This window comes from Liolophura sinensis, chromosome 12 (genome assembly GCF_032854445.1).
Source record: "Liolophura sinensis isolate JHLJ2023 chromosome 12, CUHK_Ljap_v2, whole genome shotgun sequence".
Classification (NCBI taxonomy): Eukaryota; Metazoa; Mollusca; class Polyplacophora; order Chitonida; family Chitonidae; genus Liolophura; species Liolophura sinensis.
In genome coordinates, this window is record NC_088306.1 from 1,639,100 (window position 1) to 1,662,453 (window position 23,354).

At 39.6% G+C, this 23,354-nt stretch overlaps 1 protein-coding gene across 1 annotated transcript in view; it reads left to right on the forward strand.

Annotated features, from left to right (window-relative positions):
* The window catches only part of LOC135479267 (fibropellin-1-like), a 39,523-nt gene extending 25,269 nt beyond the window's left edge, over positions 1 to 14,254 (forward strand). The window contains exons 2-11 of the mRNA XM_064759084.1: positions 3,268 to 3,374; positions 4,379 to 4,554; positions 7,155 to 7,294; positions 8,580 to 8,733; positions 9,048 to 9,287; positions 10,597 to 10,739; positions 11,407 to 11,506; positions 12,376 to 12,510; positions 13,062 to 13,266; positions 14,101 to 14,254. Coding sequence (XP_064615154.1) covers positions 3,268 to 3,374; positions 4,379 to 4,554; positions 7,155 to 7,294; positions 8,580 to 8,733; positions 9,048 to 9,287; positions 10,597 to 10,739; positions 11,407 to 11,506; positions 12,376 to 12,510; positions 13,062 to 13,266; positions 14,101 to 14,248 — 1,548 coding nt within the window. The 3' untranslated portion in view covers positions 14,249 to 14,254. The remainder of the gene's footprint in view (positions 1 to 3,267; positions 3,375 to 4,378; positions 4,555 to 7,154; positions 7,295 to 8,579; positions 8,734 to 9,047; positions 9,288 to 10,596; positions 10,740 to 11,406; positions 11,507 to 12,375; positions 12,511 to 13,061; positions 13,267 to 14,100) is intronic.
* Positions 14,255 to 23,354: the final 9,100 nt, after the last annotated feature.

Below are 23,354 nucleotides of genomic sequence, written 5' to 3' on the forward strand. Positions count from 1 at the left end.
AGCTTTTCAGAAAGACATGGATGAGGATTATGAAGTGTTGGACTTGGACACGGAAGCATTCTACAGTAGGTTAACTATTATAATATCACCTTTGCTGTTAAAGGTTAGTTTAAACCTAAACGTTGCGCACTTCATAATTGGTCAACTGTCTCGTGGTCTCGAAATTTTATCAAGTTGTGAGCATGAGATCTTTACTAAACCGTCGGGCGAACGGTTTATTTATAGAAAAACATATCTGAAACTTTAAAAGTTGTACTGTTTTCTTTCTATTGACAATTATTTCCCACCAATTCACTTTTACGGCTCAGTGAAATACAGACCATACGTGATGTTCTGAACAGAGTTCTGATATTTCACAAAGCAAAAACTATGTATATTTCATGTTTAGCTAGTAAAAACTGCTGCCGTTGTCCGAAATTCCTCAGGCATGCGCACCATGACTGGTTTAGGTTTTTCGCCCCATCCATCACCCCATACATGATGATCAATCTTTGATAAAATAAATGACGAATCTGTTCGAAATACATACACTTTATGTGGTAGCTTGTCATTGATCTGAAAATAAGACATCTATCTGGAATAAAGCACTCAATATTACATATTATGGACGGATTTTTTGGCTCGTCCAGGCGCATTTCGTGACTTGCAAAAAATCTGCCTAGTGTGTCCGCGCATGCGATCTTGTCTGCCCCGAAAGTCGCTCGATTAAAATATGTCAGATAAGAGCGAAGAAATACGCCGTTGATTTCACTCTGTCCGCCTTGTGTGTCCGCGCCAGCGAATTTCGGTGATCAAGCCGACATTTTGTTTGTGTCACACGATTTACCTGGTCACACGATATAACCTACTGAACACGCTGCGAATATCGTCAGCGTATTTCGCTGGCGATTAAGTTCGTCCTGACAAAATCCGCCTAGTGAATCCCCGGCATAAGACTGTTGACTGGAGGTTTTGGACAAGTTGTTTCGCGCGAGTTGACTGGAGATTTTGGACGAGTTTTCTCGTGCGAATTGACTGGTGATTTTGGACGAATTGTCGTGCGCGAGTTGTTCTCTGGACGAGTTGACCTGATGCCTCAGGTGTAAACATGTTCTAGCACGATAGCATGTAATGCTGCCCAAGTGGCGTTCAGTCCTCATGATTCATTTATTTAAGAACTGTATCTCCTCATGGTGATTTGTTATCCTCGCTCAGTCAATTTCTTGACGCTCTCACGAGAGTTGGGGGAAATCTTGTGGATCTCGCGAGATTTAGGGAAATACGCGTGACTCTCGGAAGATTGGAAGGAAGTCTAGCGGCTCTCACGAAATTTGGGAGCGGCGTGAATCCGCGTGTATGAAAAGCACGACTCGTTCAGCCTGGCTCCAAAATTTGAGCTATCCTGAAAGCATAGTAATGTTTTAAAAAATCTAAGTTTAAAAAAGGATTAATTTAGACTTTATGAAAGGTGAAGATATGAATAAAGTCAGTTTGGTGGAAATGACTGAAGTCCGCGTGAGGGTGAACAATTTTCTTTTTGAATCAGTTATTTCCACGCTAGCATAACTCGGCTCGCAAATAACGCTTGATCATAGATCACTGGACTTTAAATCCAATCCGCTCTTTGCGAAACACTGGATAAACTGATGACAAAATTATTAATTTAGTAAGCTATTGATTCGATAACGTCGCCCATATTGACTCCATCCATCATCTAATCTTCTCAAACTGCGCCTAAGAATGGCATGGCCATGAATAGAAATTTAACCTGGGTGTGGGTAACGTTGATTAATAGGTAACTGAGCTGTCAGCCTTGCCACGATCCGCTTGGCCTTTTATATGTCAGGCTATGAGTTTTAGCACATCAAAGAAGCGTTGCTGCTGAAGGGTGAAAAAATCTTCAATAAGGTATTTGACTTCACTCGGATTGGCTGCATAACGATAGCATTGTAATCATTCCGCTAAACCCGGAACCGTGTAAATTCGAAAAGGGACTTGTGGATCCTGGTCGTGCTTTCATAATTAAAGACGATTTTTAGAAAATCGTTTTAGGTTAATGCCAGGCCATAACGTAAGCCAAACAATCGACATGAGAAATTTCTCGGAACTTATCTGCGGATTGGTCCAAGTTTTCTGACTAGTATATCCGTCTTTGTTCTCTGGTTGGCAATTTACCAGAAACGATTCACGAAATGAAATATTACTGACAGAGAAATTTTGCCAAATACATTTAGTGGCCCCGTGATCTTCGACAGACCTATTTATCTTCTGCTTTTGCTATGTTTGCTTCTTTGTAAGCCGTTCTCAGAAAACCGTTTTAGACTAATTCCTGTGAAGGGACTGGCGCCAAAAGCCAGTGCGACGGTTTGGAAGATGTTTTTAGCTTCGTCATAAATTGAAGTTCACTCTGATAGCTTGTTCCCAGACAGACCCCATCATTGCAAATAATCCACTTTTCGTTTGCGTAGCAATTCCAATTTATGGTTTTTACCCGACCTCAATATCCCGACCTCGCACCAATGTTAACGTGATGTATGACACTGCAGGGATAAAGCAAGTTTCTACTCAAAGAAAATGGCAACTCATCATACTTGATCATGAAATAGGATTTCCTACAAGATTTCACAAACATAATAGTGAGAGTGAAAAATGAAATTTCACTGTAGTGTCATTAATAATATTACCAGTTCTTAATAAAGAAAAGAAACTTTATACATTTAATATCTCATTCATTTCTCGCTGCATTAAGAAATGAAAGTTTTAGTCATCAATAACGAACATTATCTGTGGTTACTCCCCAGCTGTGCATCTGAACTACATTTCATTGATCTTCGAACAAAACAGAAACAGTGACTCATTACAGAAAAGAACGATGAATATATATATATATATATATATATATATATATATATATATATATATATATATATATATATATATATATATATATATATATATATACATACATACATTTTATTGATCTTGGAAAAGATAATCGAGCTAAATTTGTCGGGCACGTCGGTGTATTCATCGTTCTTTTCTGTAATGCGTCACTGTTTCTGTTTTGTTCGGAGATCGATGAAATGTAGTTCACAAGAACAGCTGGGCAAAACTGTAATTCAGCCTTCTTGTGTAATGCATATTGTATATTGATATATCTGTGTGACTCTTTCTGTGTAACAATTCACGTTTACTGTGTGAAAACCCGGCATAAGAAAGAAACTCACAACAACCCAGAGGCATTGTTTTTGAGGGCTTTCGCTTTTTTTTTTTTTACTTTCCCTTCAGGCGACCTGTGCCACCATCCGGCAGTGTTACGGCGAGTCCTGGCTTCCTGACGATAGAGTCGAACCACAACTCCGACCAGTTGAGATACAACAGGGGATGCACATCAGGTATAAGCAACATCCGCCACAAAAGCCCAGCGTTATATCAGTATATATGTTATGTATATATGCAAGAATACAACAGCTGGTATTGTATTTTCATGACTATTTCGTTGAGCTTGTGTTTAAATGTGTGTTGTTTCTTTATCCTGATGTTTTTATAGTTTTAAGTCGGCCACAAAAACTGACAGAAATTATTTCATTGCAAATTAATGAAAAGGTCACCAATGTTTGGTACAGGTGCTAGGATACAAGTATTTTGTAGACTGACAAGCCAAATACACCGGGACAGACTGTGGCATTTGATTTACCAGGTACCTGAGGAAAGAAGTCAGTCAATTGACTATAAATTTGCCATGAAGTCAAACCGTGGCCCTTGATAGAAATAGGATTTATTTACGGCCCAGTCCAAGGGACGCAACTGTTGAGGATAGTCAGAACAGAAAGCTGGGAAACTAAATTAATTTTCGAGTTACCTTCATCTTAACATTCATTGATTTAGAGATGTCCTTAAACCTTCAAGTCTTTTACTCAGGCCTCTTAGGTCATTACCAATCGATGCTCTCGATACATTTCTGGCAATCGACATTAAAGAGCAACCTTCAAAATCATACCCAATATTACAGCATCTAGGTCACCAAAAAAAAAATAATAAAGAACCAAAATGTGCTAAATAGTTTAACTTTTTTTTATTTTAATGACCATTTTCCTTAATTTACGGCGAACATTATCCTGGCATATATACGAAGAACTTTATCATGAGAAACATCCTCCAAAGAAGACGAAATCGACTAGATAATTGAATGCTTCATGTCCGCTGCCCCTGTTTCAGTTTCCTTTCTCTTATTCAACAACTTTGATTTTTAACAGTCGGCTCAATAAACTGGGTTGACGCCACATAAACAATTTGCTCCGTTTGTATGTACCGTTTTCTGCAGTAACCGGAAGAACAGTTTCAAATACGATACAGTATTTATTAAATATTTGTCCATATTTGGTTTGTTTGTTTTCAGATTTCATCCTATTAAAGACAGTGGAATTCGATTTCCTATACAACCCTTCAAAGTGAATGAAGACAACTACCGGAATTGCTCAACCAATGACAGTATTCCAGTCATCAGCAAGGAAAGCGAGGAGGATTTCTTACTGGATGATTCCTTTTTACAAAACGGAGCCAACTATTTCATAGGTAAGCGCCACAATATCTGGCAGCTGGTGTTGTGTGTAGGTATGTGTATATATTATCTCACAGCTGGTGTTGTGTGTGGGTATGTGTATATATTATCTCACAGCTGGTGTTGTGTGTGGGTATGTGTTTATATCATCTGACATCTGGTGTTGTGTGTGGGTATGTGTTTATATCATCTGACATCTGGTGTTGTGTGTGGGTATGTGTATATATCATCTGACAGCTGGTGTTGTGTGTGGGTATGTGTATATATCATCTGACAGCTGGTGTTGTGTGTGGGTGTGTGTATATATCATCAGACAGCTGGTGTTGTGTGTAGGTATGTGTATATATCATCTGACAGCTGGTGTTGTGTGTGGGTATGTGTATATATCATATCCCAGCTGGTGTTGTGTGTGGGTATGTGTATATATTATCCGACAGCTGGTGTTGTGTGTGGGTATGTGTATATTTTATCTGACAGCTGGTGTTGTGTGTGGGTATGTGTATAGATTATCTCACAGCTGGTGTTGTGTGTGGGTATGTGTATATATCATCTCCCAGCTGGTGTTGTGTGTGGGTATGTGTATATATCATCTGACAGCTGGTGTTGTGTGTGGGTATGTGTATATATCATATCCCAGCTGGTGTTGTGTGTGGGTATGTGTATATATTATCCGACAGCTGGTGTTGTGTGTGGGTATGTGTATATACCATCTCCCAGCTGGTGTTGTGTGTGGGTATGTGTATATATTATCTCACAGCTGGTGTTGTGTAGGTATGTGTATATATATCATCTGACAGCTGGTGTTGTGTGTAGGTATGTGTATATATCATCTGACAGCTGGTGTTGTGTGTGGGTATGTGTATATATCATCCGACAGCTGGTGTAGTGTGTAGGTATGTATATATATCATCCGACAGCTGGTGTTGTGTGTAGGTATGTATATATATCATCTGACAGCTCCTGACACCCAGTAGTAATGTGTACGCATGTGTATATGTCATTTGACGGCTCCTGACAGCCAGTAGTCGTGTGCAGGTGTGTGTATGTCAACCGGGCCCGTTTTAGCCAATCGCTTTTTCCCATTCTTTTTTATAAGTGCCTTGTATTGGCATACTTGCATTTTCACTGGGATATTTTTCCGCGTAATGGCGAGTTGCATCAGAGGTAAACTGACATCTGTACCTTTGCAATACATGTGTTCTTCATCACCACCTGCGGACCTCCATGGCATAATGGTTCGCGTGTTAGCGCAGACCCAGGAGCCTCTCACCAGTGCAGCTCATGATTCCTGCCTCTACAGCCGTACTTGGGAAGGTCTGGCAGCTGCCTACTGATGTTGTACCTCGGATCATTATGCTATAATTGAAATATTTATGAGTACGGTGTAAAATCTCGAATTAAATCCAATCAAATATATTACCAGTTTTCCCGTATCAAATGTACCATATCTTGTCAAAGGCAAGAATTTATTTATCGATTTGTGTTTTACGCCGTACTCAAGAATGTTTTACTTATACGACGGCAGCCAGCATTGTAATGTGACAAAACTGGGCACAGCCCGCGAGAAACCACAACCAAGACCGCAGGTTGCTGGCAGACTTTCCCACGTACAGGCCGTTTTGGTGACCCAATGGTTAGTGCGTCCGCCTCGAAGTCGGGAGACTCGAGATCAAATCCTGGTCGAGTCATATTAAACTTTAAAAATGGTGTTTGTTGCAGCCTCGCTTGGCGCTCAGCATTGAGAATTTAGAGCAACCAAACAGGACTTGTTGGCCCGGTGTCAGTATAATGTGGCTGGGTGGGGTGTCATGTCTGGTCTCTTCGGCATGATGCTTCATTGGAGGCAGCAGTATATGTACACACACCAAATGACTTCTCGTCGCCGTATAACAAAAATTAAGCACGATGTAAAACCCCAAGCATACATACATTTATACTCCCATATACAGCCCACCAAGAGGAACCCACCATGAGTTACAAAGACCAAAATAACCATTAGACTAAACGGCTTAGAACCGAAATACCGAAAAAGTAAATGATTCTACATTAACGTCTTGAAATTATGGAGCTGGTTCTTAGCATTAAGTTTTACACGAGCGCAGTGACTTTCTTCACTTTCTTCAATAAATTTGCCAACGTCAACCTCAAAAATCTATCGTTTTTCGTTTTGGTACCATGCCATACTACCACATGCAGCCTGCATTTTCCTCTGAAACATATAAAAAAATCAACCTGTCATGACCACTTCTTGTTTTAGCTGTACTTGCTGGACGTGAAGTCATAGCATTTTGTTACCTTTGTAACCCCATGTGTAGTAACACTGGGCATATAGTTTTCAGTTCTATCCAAAAACAAACAAAAAACTGAAATATTTTAACTAGCTGCAAGACAACAGTGTAGAAATTTATGCTGTTTCAACGACCAAAACTGTGTCTGTGGTATTTGCAGTATTATCCAATCAGTGCTCTTTCACTCTTCAGTTCGGAGGCAAATCGTGGACCCAATTGCCCGAATTGCGTATGTGTAACCTTAAGGAAATCGAACAAGTACATTTCTATTATAAACCATATGAACTATAAACATCGTTGTATTATTCGGAATTATTTCTTTTCAGTTGACATGAACGATGAGCGACTCATACGCTGTATTTTTGGGTTGAGGTTAAAAGTCGTTGTCAAAGAGAATGACTGTTCATTGCACGAGGGGCCACTAACATGCAGTGGAAACGGCCATTGTGTTACCCAAAAACTTGCGGTAGGTTTCTCTAAATGCTGACGTCTTACTTTTCTTATTTTCTCCATGCATCCATAAAACTTCTCTCCGTCGTTTTAAGTCCGCAAATCTTGAGTATTGCATTAAACAATAAAAATTACTAGATTATGAATTTATAGTAAATTAAGTCAAATGTTTATTATGTCACCGTCGCTGAAGAAATTCATTCAAGTCGATCTCCCTTCATTTCGTTTCTTCAATCTCAATAACAGTCTTTATTCCTTAATATATTCGTGTCAGTGATATGACAACATTGATTTAAATTCCCTTATCGCACACGTTATATAAACTAACCGAAGTTTTGCTTGGTCACCTGAACATCTAATGACAAACTTATCCAATGAAGTACACCTGAAAGCAGGACTACTTGTTAGACTAAGCCATGCCAAGGCTATATGGATGGTCTCGGACCGACATTGGGTCCATGGAGATAAGTTGAAAATCTTAATCAGTCCGTAGCTAGACCGTAGTGATACAGTAACGTACCATGGTGAACTGGATGGTCCATATCTCAACCGGAGGCTCTGAACTGTTCAAAAGATCGGCGAACATCCGGGATGATCCTTGTACCAACACAAGTATTTACATACTTGTACTCAAGAATATTTCATTCATATGATTTCAGCCAGCATTATGGTGGGAGGAAACCGGGCAGAGCCTGGGAGAAACCCATGGCCATCCGCAGGTTGCTGAAAGACCTTCCCACGCACTTTTATATATGAATGGACCATAAGACCATCAAATAAGTGCTGTGCTGAAGTGTTCGTGTTGAAAAGCCAAATTTGTATAGTTCCTTCAAGATGTGTTTCAATCACCGCTCCTTGAACAATGAAAGACATCACGTGGCGTCAGTTGTCGCAGAAATGCGACTTTGATTTAGGTCAAACTTCTCTATCCAAATGTTGAGGGAAATGATTGGTTTAGAATGCTGATATTGACCAAGTAGCCCTCACATTTTCACAGATACCGATATTTGTCAGCACCTTATTTACATACTTGACAAAACAAACAGACGTTGTCTTATCTTTCAGCGGCGTAAAATCGTTAGAAGATGTGATGGAATGAATAGGACACGAATTTCGTCAACCTTATATAAACTTTATGGAATTAGTTTAATAAATTTGATATATTGGGTCACTCGCGGTATATTCTCTATGTCTATTTTGTTGCATTTAAAGTATTATTGCGCTTAAAATAAAAAAGTCGTTCTCTTCATGTTTGGACTGTTACACTAAATAAAAACTTTGGACACTTATGTTTTCATCAGGGCGATTACCACTGCTCTTGTTGCCATGGTTACACAGGAGACTACTGCGAACTGGTAGATCATTGTGCTGACGAACCGTGCCAAAATGGTGGCAAATGTTCTCTGTACTTCGGACAGAATCCGGAAAAGAATTACTCATGCGAATGCAAGGAAGGTAAGTCTAAGAACATGTACGGTGGCCAATTAATACCACCCGGATTTTGCAATATTTTGTACATATTGCGCAAACATTTTTTAAAATTATTGTTAAGGACAAAATATTTATTGATATCCAAAAGCGATAAAAGAAACAAAGTAAACAGCACTGATTAATTCTAATGTAACTTTTCTCCCCGGTGAGACAAGTTTTCCATTGTTTGATACTTGATATTTCCGAGTATGCTTTATGCGTTGAACACTATAGGCCACGGTCAAAAAATAAAAAATATCAACTACAGTAAAGCAAATTTAATCTACTCTTTTATTCAGAGCCTGGATACAAATTTGTTGGTGACAGTTGTGAGACGAACATCACGTCTCTGTGTGACTTGAACCCGTGTGAGAACGGCGCCATCTGCCGGGGGAATCTGCAGCGGTACTCTTGCTTCTGCCAACCCGGTTTCTCTGGCCACCACTGTGAGGTGAACATTAACGAGTGTGAGTCCTCACCCTGTGGCAGTGGAATGTGCGTGGATCATGATAACGGCTTCCAGTGCTTCTGTCTCCCAGGTAACCCCCAAAATCGCCAAACCCGATTTGATTGCCTATCCAGCACGTACAGGTATTTGCTTCTCCAGCTACACGGAGGCACTAGCATCCCAAATTAACTTCACAAATTGACTAGTGTGCAGTCACAGTCTGAGGCGCATAAACATTTCAAAATTCACTAGCCAATCAAGAAGCACAACAACAATCCTCCTCCAAAGAGTCGTTGGTCGCAGCTAAAACAGGAACAGTGTTTGGGTGGGTCGTCTCCAAGTGTTTGGGTGGGTCGTCTCCAAGTGTTTGGGTGGGTCGTCTCAAAGTATTTAAGGTGCTTATGGCGTGTTTGGGTGGGTCGTCTCCAAGTGTTTAACGTGCTTATTTTTCAAGCACTAGGATATATCAAAATCCCTGACATCCACTACTTTATGAGCAATGCTCGTATTACCATTTACGTATGGTATTAGCATGGTAAGGTTCCTCAGTTACTATGGTTTACTATAGCTTTGCGCGCAGACGGCGTGTTTCGTCCACATGATAAAGTGTCGAATATCCTTCAGATAAAACATTAGTGAGCATGACATTTCACCCCAATCATATAAAATCAAATTCAAAATACTACTTAGATCAGGTTAATTAGCGTTGATCAGTCTTTCAAAGGCTCTGGTCGGATAGACAATAGGCAAAAGCAAACCTTTAAAATTGCTTTACATTTTACCAAACCGGCTGGTATAGCATAGCTCCACAAAACTTCAGTGACGCACCACCGAAGACGGCCCCCCTCACTAGTCATACCCATATCTAATATACGGTTTCTGGCTGCCTACAGATAAAGTATGTATCAATATATCGAAAATTTGAGGTAATGGCGACAAAGAACGTAGACAAAACAAAACACACTGACTGTTTCACAGGTTTTGAAGGTTGCTAGGTACAATGTGTAACGGCGGTACTCAGTGGACATACCTGCTGTACTTCTTCCGCAGGTTTTGGCGGAAAACAGTGTCAGATGTGTAACAGCGATACTCACTGACCGTTTCTTCAACTCTTCCACAGGTTTTGGCGGATAGCAGTGGCAGATGTTTAACAGTGATAGTCACTGGCCATTTTTTCGTCTCTTCCACGGGTTTTGGCGGAGAACAGTGAGAGACGTGTAACAGCGGTACTCACTGACCATTTCTTCGACTCTTCCACAGGTTTTGGTGGATAGCAGTGTCAGATGTTTAACAGTGGTAGTCACTGGCCATTTCTTCGTCTCTTCCACAGGTTTTGGCGTAGAACAGTGACAGATGTGTAACACTGATACTCACTGACCGTTTCTTCGTTTCTTCCACAGGTTTTGGCGGAGAACAGTGTCAGATACAGTATAACGAGTGTGTGTCTAATCCTTGTCTGAACGGCGGATTCTGTGTGGACGAGCTGGACAGCTTCCGGTGTGACTGCGGAATGGGTTATAATGGCTCCTTATGTGAACAGAAGGTGAATCTAGTGTGCCTGCGTGAACTTATATCGACTTGTGGACCATGTAATTCTATAGAACGTGTCATTCCTATAACATACCAGATGGTATATGGGTGACCATATATTGATATTTTGTGGAAAATTAATACAGAAGGGTATCATCATTTGGAAGGGGAGTGTAATGTCTCGCTAAAGTTCTGAAATTTGTAAATTCTGTATAATTGGCTGCCTGAACAATGTTTATATCTGGTTTAGCAAAGCTTAACGCGTTTGCCTTTTGTACAAATGTAATACGATTTGTATATATTTTACCTACTTAGGGTACAGCCATGGGGCTAGTGGCTATTTCCGTTGCTGCCATTCAAACTTTGAAATGAACATTTAGAACAAAACCCTAACCGAGGTAAATGAGTGCATATTTCACCGGTTACGTGTGGCCATTTCCCAACTCCCACACTGTCGCTGCTGCTCTGGGGCCCGTTTTACAAAGGCACGCAGCGTTATCAAGGCGATGTAATACCTACAGTACTGGTTGCCATGGAAGTTGCATGGCTGAGCTGCGCTAGCTTTTTGCAGCGAGCCCCTGGACTTATAGTTTTATATAGTATTTTGTGTTTCAAGCATTCTACGCATGCGAATGTATTAACCGTGTGATAAGGGGTGTTTCGTAATGTTTGTTGAGTAGGTAAGCCCGTGTGCGGATAACCCATGTCGGAACGGTTCTCACGCGGAGTGTGAGGATCACGTGGACAGCTTCACGTGTGTCTGCAAGCCCGGTTATACAGGTAAGGAAGAAATGCTGCTTTCAGAGAGGAATCAACGTATGTTATGCCATTCTAAGATTCTAATAAACTTTACGAACTCAATACAATTAATTGTTAACCATTTATCATAATTTGACATGGCCCTCCGGTGATTGCAAGAGCTGTAACAAATACATCAAGCCGATTAGACCCTATCCCTGCAAGTTAACCAATGACTTCAAAAGCGTTTGTGGGCCTCCGTTGCTCAGTTGGTTAGCGCGCTAGCGCAGCGTAATGACCCAGAAGCCTCTCCCCTATACGTCGCTGTGAGTTCAATTCCAGCTCATGCTGGCTTCCTCTCCGGCCGTAAGTGGGAAGGTGTTCCAGCAACCTGCGGATAGTCGTGGGTTTCGCCCGGGCTCTGCCCGGTTTCCTCCCACCATAATGCTGGCCGCTGTCGTATAAGTGAAATATTCTTGAGTACGGCGTAAAACACCAATCAAATAAATAAATAAATCAAGTTTTTCGGCACTGGAACAAGCATTATATTGCAGTGCAGTGTTTAGTTGTTTGAAAGACTATTACCTAATACTGAGTGGTATTACGGCATATGATATGGTTAAAATTCCAGTGAAATTTAGCAGCCGTTGCAGTTGTCCAATATCAAAGTATAACAGCAGAAGGCTTAGTTCATATTTAATATTCTGTTAGGCAATTATTTTGGGGCAAATGACTAAATTAACAACTTGGCTTAAAGTTAAACCTGGTTTTAAGTCTGAAGACAGTTTTGAACAACCGGGCCCAATTTTTTGTAGTGTTCAGCGCTTTTTCAGTTTGTCTTTTGGCGGCAATAAACAGATTTAATCAGCGAATCTTTCAATCACCTAATGTTTAATGTTTTCACACTCTAGGTTCTCACTGCGAAGTGAACATCAACGAGTGTGAAGAGAACCCGTGTGAAAATGGCGGGACGTGTAAAGACGAGGTCAACGGCTACTCTTGTCTCTGTAGCGATTTCTACTTCGGGGACAGATGTGAAAAACTTGGTAAGTTAATGTTTTCTGCGAAATTATGGAGAAATGACGAAAACATTTGCAGTAGTGTGGTAATCAGCTTTCTAATTATATTTGTCAATGGACATCTTTCACTAAAACTTACTTGCCAAGACCATGGATTCCCATCTTGTTCTGTTCACTGATATTTCAACTGTTGCGTTGGAACCCATCTTTTGTTAGTCACGAGGCTCTGACACTTTGTTTCACCAATAAATATTGCATATTAATGGATTCCATGGTTTTTAAAATGTATAAATTTCCTAACAAGTAATACATGTAAATTATCCGAACAATAACGCAATATTACAAAGCTGATGCACTACAAAACTTTGGATGCTAACAAATACGCTGTGCATGTACAAAAGGTTCTCCGCTGAAACATAACAAGGGGCATAACTCTTCCGTATGGGAGATAACTTTGTGGGTAATGTAAAAGTTGCCTGAGACGGATTTAGAGAATCCAAAAGCATGTTAACGCGACTACATTTAAGGCAGCCATTAGTCAAGAATAACATCTTTCAACAACATTCTTTGCATTTCAGACGAGATCATTCGGCCTAGTCGCCACGGTGGGGCTGGCTTTGAACAGGAGACCTTTGGCATGCACATACACAACCTCTACATCGTGGGCGGAACACTAGGTGGCGCTCTGGTCATCGCGCTCGTTGTGTTGATCACGTGTTACTGCCGTACTCACCGGACGTACGAGACGTTGTCCAGGAGGGCAGGCTATGAGAGACAGACGGAGTAAGAGGATTACGTCACATCTGTATCCATCCTGACTTACCTATACTGTAATAACAAAGGTTGAAGTTTTACAGTAAAATTTGCTTACAGTTTGGTTCCTCCGCTTTTATCTGTAGAAGAAGTGCTCTTTTCTGAACATAAATTTACCGCCAGTTAGTTACATAAGCGATGCACTAGTGAAAGGATATAAACACCAATAAAATGTGGACGCTTTTTAATGATACAGCTAAAATGAGTACATGTAATTCGATGGTATACCGGTATAGTAAATAAACAGCAGGTACTTATACCTCTACTGTGTCGTATGTAGATCTGCTTCATTTGTCTTTGTAAAGCATCTCAAAGATCTGGCTGGAAAATTGCCGGTGTGCCGTCAAGCCATTCTTTGTAGAGGATTTACAGCGCTTTTCTCTGTCGTAAAAAATGCTGTTTATATATACAGAAATTATGAGAAGTGTATAATATGTTCTTGTGGATTGTCATCAACAGAAAATAAAATATTCTGTAACATAAAAAAGTTTGGTCTATGGCGACGGATCATTCACATGGTTGGAAATTATCTCAGTTTCAGTGCTGAAAACGAAACGGAAATCGATATTCCCTCAAAATCATTGCAAGAAGTTCGCCTTAAAGTTTGTACTTCCATTTTCCCGCAATTCTTGCATTGGTTGTTTGCGTTTCAAAGTTGACTGAGAACAGGTGTGGTATGACTTACCACAAAAGTTCACAAATTTTTACATTCACGTATGCTTATATGTGTTGCTAGCCTCATTTCCTGACCGAAATCACACTTAGTTACTTTTTTAAGTTTCTCCGTTTTTTTTCTGTTGACAGTGACTTCCGGTTTGCCTCTCATGACGTCAGTTCCGTTTGCAGGCCGCGACCCTCCATTGACTCGATCTGGGAAGCCACCACTTTGAATTACCACTCAAACCAACTCAACACTCCCGTTGCCAAATCGTTAAAACCGAAGAAAGTTTAAATGTGATAAGATGTAAGATCACGATGTGATAAAAGCTGGGAGTCTGAACACTCATGTAGCATGCGATTTGACGTACATTGTTTCCAAGTGCTAATATGGACTGCTTTTGTTTCTCTGTGGCTAGAATAAGAAATAGTCGACAGAAAAGAGCCCCGAATGACTGGGATTTACATAATTTGTCCACCATCTGACCTTTGACTTCTCGGTATTCCCTCATCCCCACTGACCTATCACAGTCAGATGGTCTGCTACCTTGTCTTTTTTCAAACTTGTAAAATGTTTCATATTACCTTACAAAAATCTACTTGTATTGGATCTTAACGCTTCTGACTTATACATTCGTTATATTCAGGAGGCATTCGGATCGTTTTTAGACAGTGTCGTTTAGATAGTGGCTTTAGTACACACATATCCAAATCGAGTGAACAGAGGGGTGGGGGTAATTTTGCGAGCTTTATGCTTTGTTACACAGGATAAAGTACCATACCTTAGGATGAGTCTAAGGTAGACTCATACGAAGCAGGCGTTATTATCAATAGATCTGCTTCATTACATACATCGGCATAATCACAGTTAACACACCCTATAGCCTACTCACTTTTCACATTGCGTTAGATTATTACTTTTTTTCAATTCTTCTTTACCTTAAAACGCAGCTTATATTTCGTTTTTTTATGGTGGTTTTTTCTTATCAGATTTTGTATTTTACTGTGTAATGTTTTCAAAACAGGCTTTTTTACCCATCGTATATGATAAGTGTGTACATAAATACAAATACATATATTAACCTTCTTTCATGCTCATTTGTTTGTAATTGTACGCATATAATGTGGTGATGGTCATTCATCTGCGCCATTTCCATATACATGTAAGTATGTATACTAAGTTATCACGGCTTTTCATTGCTTACGTCAGCGTTATCGGGTGGGAATTTCCCTTTTGCTCAAGTGAAAGAGTCCAGAATGTCAGAAGTGGACGCGCGAGTTCAAAACCCGGTGTAACTCACACTGTACATCCAAGTACCATTCAAGCATTACAACCGGGTAACGGTAGGTTTGATGTCTTCATAATCAGGTTCTTGTTAATGGCATCATTCAGGACCATGATAGAAAAGGAAATGTTTATTTTTGAAGTGGGTGTTTATATTATAATATTAATAACATTATCCCATTATTCCGTTTTATTGTCTTACATGTTTTTGGTTGCTTATTAACCCACGTAAAGGTTAAAGGCAAAACGATTTAATTGGAGTATGAATAAAAACCGATAGTTCAGCCTTATGAACGTAGTTAATAGTTTTATATCCCTGGCTTACAGAAAATGTCTTTAAACATCAGTGTCCAGTTTCACAAAGCGGTGTTTTTTCGTACTATTGTCCTACATGTGCGTTTAGCATACATGTACGACATCTTTGCGAAACTTGGTCGTGGTTCTCCACCTCCCGAGAATGATTTGCCAGATTTCAGTGAACCTGCTCTAAAGAAAGAACATTTGAAACAATGTGAACGATGCATGTTAATGATAGGTTGTATGAGAGGTGTGTATTTTCCCAAGTGGCTGTCGCCAGTAATCTAGACCCCATTCTTCCACAATCATGCAACGGTTTTACTATACATGTACAAACAAGGCGAAGAGTGTCCAAAGATGAACCTCACCCATAGTCGATACAAAGTCCACAATAAGAAAGCGACATGGAAAATGTTCAGTAACATAACTCGCTTTAAAAACTAAATCACGTCGTTATTCGTAAACATGACTATCCATAAAAGTGAATCACACTGACGTCCATAATGAGTCCTTGGCCAAATGCTTGCATAATTGACTTTAAGTCATCATGTGCATGCGTATGCAATTTGTAATGGACGGTTACCACTTTTCCTTTATGAATGATCTTTCACTTTTCCTGTATGACTGACATTTAACTTTTCCTGTATGACTGACATTTAACTTTTCTGTATGAATGACTTTTCACTTGCCCTGTATGAATAACCCGTCTCTTATCCTATATGAATAACCTTTAATTTGTCCTGTATGAATGATGTTTCATTTATCCTGTAAGAATGACTTTTCACTTGCCCTGTATGGATGATCTTTCTCTTGTCCTGTATGAATGACCTTTTTCTTGTCCTGTATGAATGACCTTTCACTTGTCCTGTATGAATGACCTTTCACTTGTCCTGTATGAATGACCTTTAATTTGTCCTGTATGAATGACTTTTCACTTGTCCTGTATGAATGGCCTTTCACTTGACCTGTATGAATGACCTTTCACTTGACCTGTATGAATGACCTTTCACTTGACCTGTATGAATGACCTTTCACTTATCCTGTATGAATGACCTTTCACTTGTCCTTGTATAAATGACCTTTGATTTGTCCAGTATGAGTGATATTTCACTTGTCCTGTATGAATGACCTTTCACTTGTCCTTGCATGAATGACCTTTCACTTGTCCTTGTATAAATGACCTTTAATTTGTCCAGTATGAGTGATATTCATTTGTCCTGTATGAATGACATTTCACTTGTTTTGTATGAATGACCTGTCGCTTGTACTCTGTGATGTTTTTTTTTCACTTGTAATGTATGAAAAAAACAGTCCACACTAAGTGATTTTCACTTGACACTTATGTCTGGATTTTCTCTTGTCACTTATGTCTGGGTTTGCACTTGTCAGTTATGTCTGGGTTTTCACTTGTCACTTATGTCTGGGTTTTCACTTGTCACCTATGTCTGCGTTTTCACTTGTCAGTTATGTCTGCGTTTTCACTTGTCAGTTATGTCTGGGTTTTCACTTGTCCTTTATGTCTGCGTTTTTACCTGTCACTTATGTTTGCGTTTTCACTTGTCACTTATGTCGGGTTTTCACTTGTCACTTATGTCTGGATTTTCACTTGTCACTTATGTCTGTGTTTTCACTTGGGTTTTCATATGCAAGATATAAGGAAGGTATCGTTAATCGGATCTCCCAATCGCAGAGTACAAAATGTAAAACTTGTTTCCTGTTCTCAACACTGAATGTCTTTCCTTGGTGAATATGTACCTATACGTGAATTTCCGAGTGTATTAATAGTACTCATTGGTAATAGTATATATTAAGCCACATACAAATGTTCTAGAATTCATTTCCATTTATTTGTGAATCGATTTTAATGTGAGACTAAAGTCAAAACCAGTGGCCGATCCGTACGTGAACTTACTGCTAACTAGATCTGAAATGATACCTTCTCTCAGCCGATCCTATCATCCTTTATGCTTGGGGTGGTCAAACAATAGTCTGGCACGTATTAAAATCGTGGATGTAATAAGCGATAGCGTTCGAGCATCCTTTGTTAATCTTTGTGACTCATGAGACTTTACATTAACTATATCATAATTTCAGGTCGAAATTTTACTTAAGAGGGTCAAATTCTTCACTTTAGGTCAAATATAATTTTGTACCAACAGAGACGCTGAATTTTCCTACATTTATCCAGAAAAGCTCTCCACTGGGGTAGTCGTTTATCATGTCGATCATTCTCTGTACATATATTAATCAGCTCTGTTTTTTGGTTTCTTTTGCTGTTGATGTTGTTGTTATTTTGCAGACGAAAGGGAAATGTCTGTTGTCCAAATTCAGCTAGCACCATATATAAAATGTTGTAACCTGAAGAATTTGTTTCAATAAAAAATATTTATTCAGGAAAGTTTTGACTACGAAATTAAATTATTTATGTTCGAATGTACGCATCACTGATTTTATTAATTTAGTCCATCTAGATAATGGCTTAATCAACTGATAGAGAGAAATCGCAGTTCCCATTTCATTTAGATATACATGTCTCTCGGTCAAACCGTGTCAGCCTGTAGACTGAAATAATTTTTGCATTTTATTTAGTTATTCATTGATTTGATTGTTGGTAAATATCATACCTACATGCAAGTTCTCCTGGCTTTGTGGTTAGCGTGGTAGCCCAGAAGTCAGAAGCCTGTGCAAAGTGTGCAGCGCGAAGAATATATTGAACTGATTAAACTACTATCAGTGTAGACTACACAACATCCATCCTTTGAATTCGTAATACATTACCTCGATCTACGATAGCAGGAGAGATTGATGTGGATCTTGCGTTTATATCGCAAGGATTATAGCATCACCTTGAACGGAAATGTTACCGCACTTAAATTTAAAACATGTACTGAACAGTGTAACAACTACAACATAATTTCTAATGAACAGCAAAGTTGTACCAATCGAGCATCACTAAAAAAGTCTTTGGCAGACCTGCTTGCCCGCCGGCTTAAAATTGCATCTGGCCTATAAACCGTCTTTTGGTTGACAAAGCCGTTCACATGTGTCTGTGCGAGTGTAAATTCTTTCTTTATCTAAAACGATATTACATGTATGTTACCGGCAATAGCCGAGAACACAGTCTTGTTCACTGCGCACGGAATTCTTTGAAGGACAGGCCCTAGTTGGCCAGCCTTGTACACTACCGGTAATGGTTTTATTTCCACCTGTCACTTGAGCTATGAGATGCCCTGTTTGAACTAATCTGTTGCTATAGACGGCGAATGGAACTGAGATCGAATTCTTGAACTAGACTAGTAGAAAACTTTTTGCTTGAGGATAACTTGAAATTGTTCAAATGAATATATTTAGTCATTAATAGGTCACCTATTTAGCCATATCATGTGTTTTCTTGGAAGTGAAGGCCGCTGCTTCAGAAATCATCTTCAGGTGAATTACTTATCATTCATTTAGCCAGATGTAAAAGACTATTATGTCTGTAATTATGCCAGATTTCTTTACACAATACATAGCTCAGTGACTTCTTTCAGCAGCTTATTTGATGCAAATAAAAAATAAAACAACTTCAATTTATATTGAGAAATGGCTTTTAAGTTACGCGTGGTTGATCTCTGTTAATCGTGTTCAAGTCTCAAAATAGGCCTATTTAAAATCATATAAATGCAAGGGGAAATCACACATCAGAATATATGGTCAAGTGACAATAATTATGGAGCTTAACAGTAAAGATGAAAATCCTGTATACAGAGTGGATCAGGTATACTGTAGTTGTCGCTGTTCCGCTTGACTGCCAATTCACCTGTAACAGGTGTATATTTAACATTTGCGAGATAAGTTCAAGACCCTGCATGATGAATACAAGGCTTATTCAATCTACTGTGGTTCAAACATTATCGGTATATCATGTTGTATCTCTGGGCGTAATCCTTATATCTCGCGCCGTACACTACGCATTAGCGTAATTATTACAGCCCAGGACGCTCTGCCTGGTCATAATTTGAATTGTCGTCACGCACCAGCCCGGTCCACAATTCTTACGTGCCGGGTCTGAGAGACTGCTGCAGAGTGGGATTGTAGCAAACCGATACAGCAGTGATACAGTAACAACAAAGTTCGTTTATAATAGATTTCCGCCAATAAATGAGACGGTGGTTATGGCGTTAAACAACGATCAAAATCTTTGTCGACTTGTCATCTTAAACTTGTCTTCAATACATAAGCCCATCAATCAGTCAATCAATCAATCAATCAACCAGGCAGTCAGTCAATCGATTACTTAATCAATTAGTCAATTCTTTAAGAAGCATATTCATTAGCAGTTTATATTATTTATAAAACAAAATATCACTCCTTGATATTTCGGTATAAGGGAAAAAAACAAACAAACAAGAATATCTTGTCGTTTTTACATCCTTGTATTCTAGTTACAGTAGAAACTTTCGCTATGATCAGGGACACAAAGTGCTATACAGTGTAAAATCATGACTATATACAATACAGTTAGTGTTTACTTTTGCGTGGGCTTGTCATCTTCTTGGGTTAGAATAGACGCCGCATGTCTGTGGAAATGAATATTGTCTATACATTAACGGTAGATATACAGGCACTTTTTAAAACCCACTTATCCATCCAACAACGATTGACCTTAATAATGTCTTCATATTTTTAGTTTATTAATCAATACTTTTGTATTTAAAATAATTAAGGTACTGCTGTTCTCATTTCCTTTTTGCAGGATCTGAGCGGGTACAGAGTTTCACCGCCTTTCTAAAGTGGCTTCCACACAAAAGTTGTCCAACTTCTCGCCACAGCTTGTTTCGATTACGATTTTATGTATAGCCTACAACTTTCAATTTTGTGTGTGTGTGTGTCGGGGGGGGGGGGGGGGGGTGGAGGCAGGGTTAGGGTTCGTGATGTGTCCACCTTAGTGTTTTCAGGGGAATAGTGTTTGAAATGTACATCCTGGGGGCCTCATTGTGTGTTGTGTTTCGGGGTTGTGTTATTGTGTTACGCAGGGTAAAAGTATATACCGTATGTTCTTTACCCGCTTGAGTCTTTTCAGAGAGGTAAGTTTGCCGCCGGAGTCGTTTGACGGGTGCAATCTTAATGTTATGTGTTTGTTTGCTTCCTACCTGAGTCGTTTGCCATTGTTTTGTGTGTGTTTGTATGTTTGCTGCTTGGATCGTTTTCCGGGAGCATTGTTCTGTGTGTGTTTGTAAGTTTACTGCTTGGATCGTTTCCCGGGAGCATTGTTCTGTGTGTGTTTGTAAGTTTGCTGCTTGGATCGTTTCCCGGGTGCATTGTTCTGTGTGTGTTTGTAAGTTTGCTGCTTGGATCGTTTCCCGGGTGCATTGTTCTGTGTGTGTTTGTAAGTTTACTGCTTGGATCGTTTCCCGGGGGCATTGTTCTGTGTGTGTTTGTAAGTTTGCTGCTTGGATCGTTTCCCGGGTGCATTGTTCTGAGTGTGTTATATACATACGCTGATATCATTTGATCTTAATGGTTTCTTGAAAATGTGATATACACATAAACAATGACAACATAACTAGCAACATTAGTCAACATTCATGAGTTTCATATACTCCGGTGGCATGGTGCGAGTATTTCTGTTGAATTATATCTATGTATCATGTATGTATGTACCCTTGGAGTTTAACGTCGTACTTAACCATTTCTTTAGTCACATGACCACGACGAGACATTAGGTGTGTATACATATATTGTGTCTTTTTGTGACAGAAAATTATCACTATTTCAGTCTCTAAATCTGCCTATGAAATCTATGAAAATGCATCAGTACATGTAGTTATATAGGCCCCCCTCAGATGCTCACGAGGTATACACATGTTGTCTTGTATTTTTTTGTATCGTGTGTCTACTTTAAATGAAAATGACAAATGAAAATTGAGACGACCGTCAGTCTAAAATGAGTGTCAGCGGTAACTGCTCTACTTGCAGTTTCCTCGGCGTGCTCTCAAGCCACTTTGTTCTTAGGGTTAGGATCAGCCACATCGGACACCACTTGCCAAGAACTTCCCGATATATTCTCGCAGAAGTCCACCGAGTTTCTGAAGACTTCCGTATATCTGCGGCATTGGCTTCCAGCTGGGCACTTGTTTTAACCTGTTGATGTACACAACACATTATGAATCTATAGACGTGAAAACAGACATTCGTACACCGTGCAGACGTCAACCACAATGGACATTCCCACCAGTTTCCAAAACAAGTTTAAACAGAGTTTTGTTCAACAGTTCATTTGTGAACCTCAAACCTCCCTATTAACACCCATTTTGTGAACCAAACATCCCCCTTTTAACATTTAGGTGGAGCAATCCCTTATGAACCATACATATGTTTTTTAACATCCAGGTGTAACACTCCGTTTATGATTCTTAAAAACCCCTTTTAACATCCAGGCAGAGTACCCCATTTGTCAATCCGAAATCTCCCTTTCAATATCCAAGTGGAGCACTACATTTATGAACCATAAATGTCCTTTTTCACATGCCCCAGTCCATCCTTTCGGAACCAGCCCACCAGTACGCTCTTAGAATGAAAGGTATGTGCCGAAGGTTCTTCACGAGTTCTATATGAATCTATAACTACGTTTCGTGAGGCAGAGCTGTCTTTGTGATGTTTTTATTCTCGTGAAACGACAAATCAGCAGATTTTGGGGTTGACGGGAGATGTGTGGTTCACATTTGGGTTGGCAGCTGGGACGAATTTTTGGTTGTGCACAGGGTGATGAACACATTCGTATCATGCAAATGCTCTGCATGATATATTACAAGTTTAAAACTACATCTGTTAAAACAACTGTAAGGTTTCTTTCATAATGATATAAGGACGTCACTAACCTGCCTTGCATTACATAAAGCACCGTGGATGGTTGTTACAACCTAACACAGTTCCACACAATGATAAAATGAAATTCAAAATGATATTATCTGTAATAGACGGTTTTTAAATAAGATCAAATGAATTCTTCACTCAAGGGGTCCAAATGAAATTTTTGCCCATTCTGTACAATTAAGGGATATATGGGAGCCTACAGGGGACGTCACTACCCTGCCTTGTATTACAAAATTTGGAGTTATATGAGGTATAGAATGATCCTATCGGCTCGCATAATACCATAATCTCCCCCAGAATTCAGACTAGATTTACCAAATATTTTCAAGACACAGTCCTTCATTATTCATGTTATGGCCTTAGTATCTATCTATAACCTTCCGATCTATCCCATGTGTCAGTAAAATGTGAGCCGTACAAAATATGTCTCATACCTTTCTCAGCCGTACACTGGATTAGGCAAATATCATGGCGCGAGGGGTAAAATGTCATGGCCGTTTTCATGGCACGAAAGGAGTAATGTTTCTGCAGTATGTACTTGTTTTGGATTACACAAGATAGAGTACTGTTTGAAATAAAAAAAACAGTTTCCTGTTTCTAATCCAGTTCAAAAGACCTTCTCAACCGTAAAATCTTGCCATTAAAAAAATACAAAAAAGTTCCAACATGTACGATCGTGAGTATCCTTTATATCGCATTTGTCACAGGGAAAATAGCATTGCTTATATATTCATGATCACCCATTCATGAACAACTCACCTTGCGACCAGTCGAAACCCTTATCCCATCTAGATAGACACGTATAGGCGTCCTTACAGGCTTCCCACCAACTTAAGCAATCACTCTCTCATAGCGGTACGCCCAGAAAGCGTTCTTTTCTGAACGTCTGGTCCACCTATATAAAGAATCCAATTAGACCCATAGGGGCGTGTTCTGGTTTAATTCCCACTGTTGTGCTTTTGGT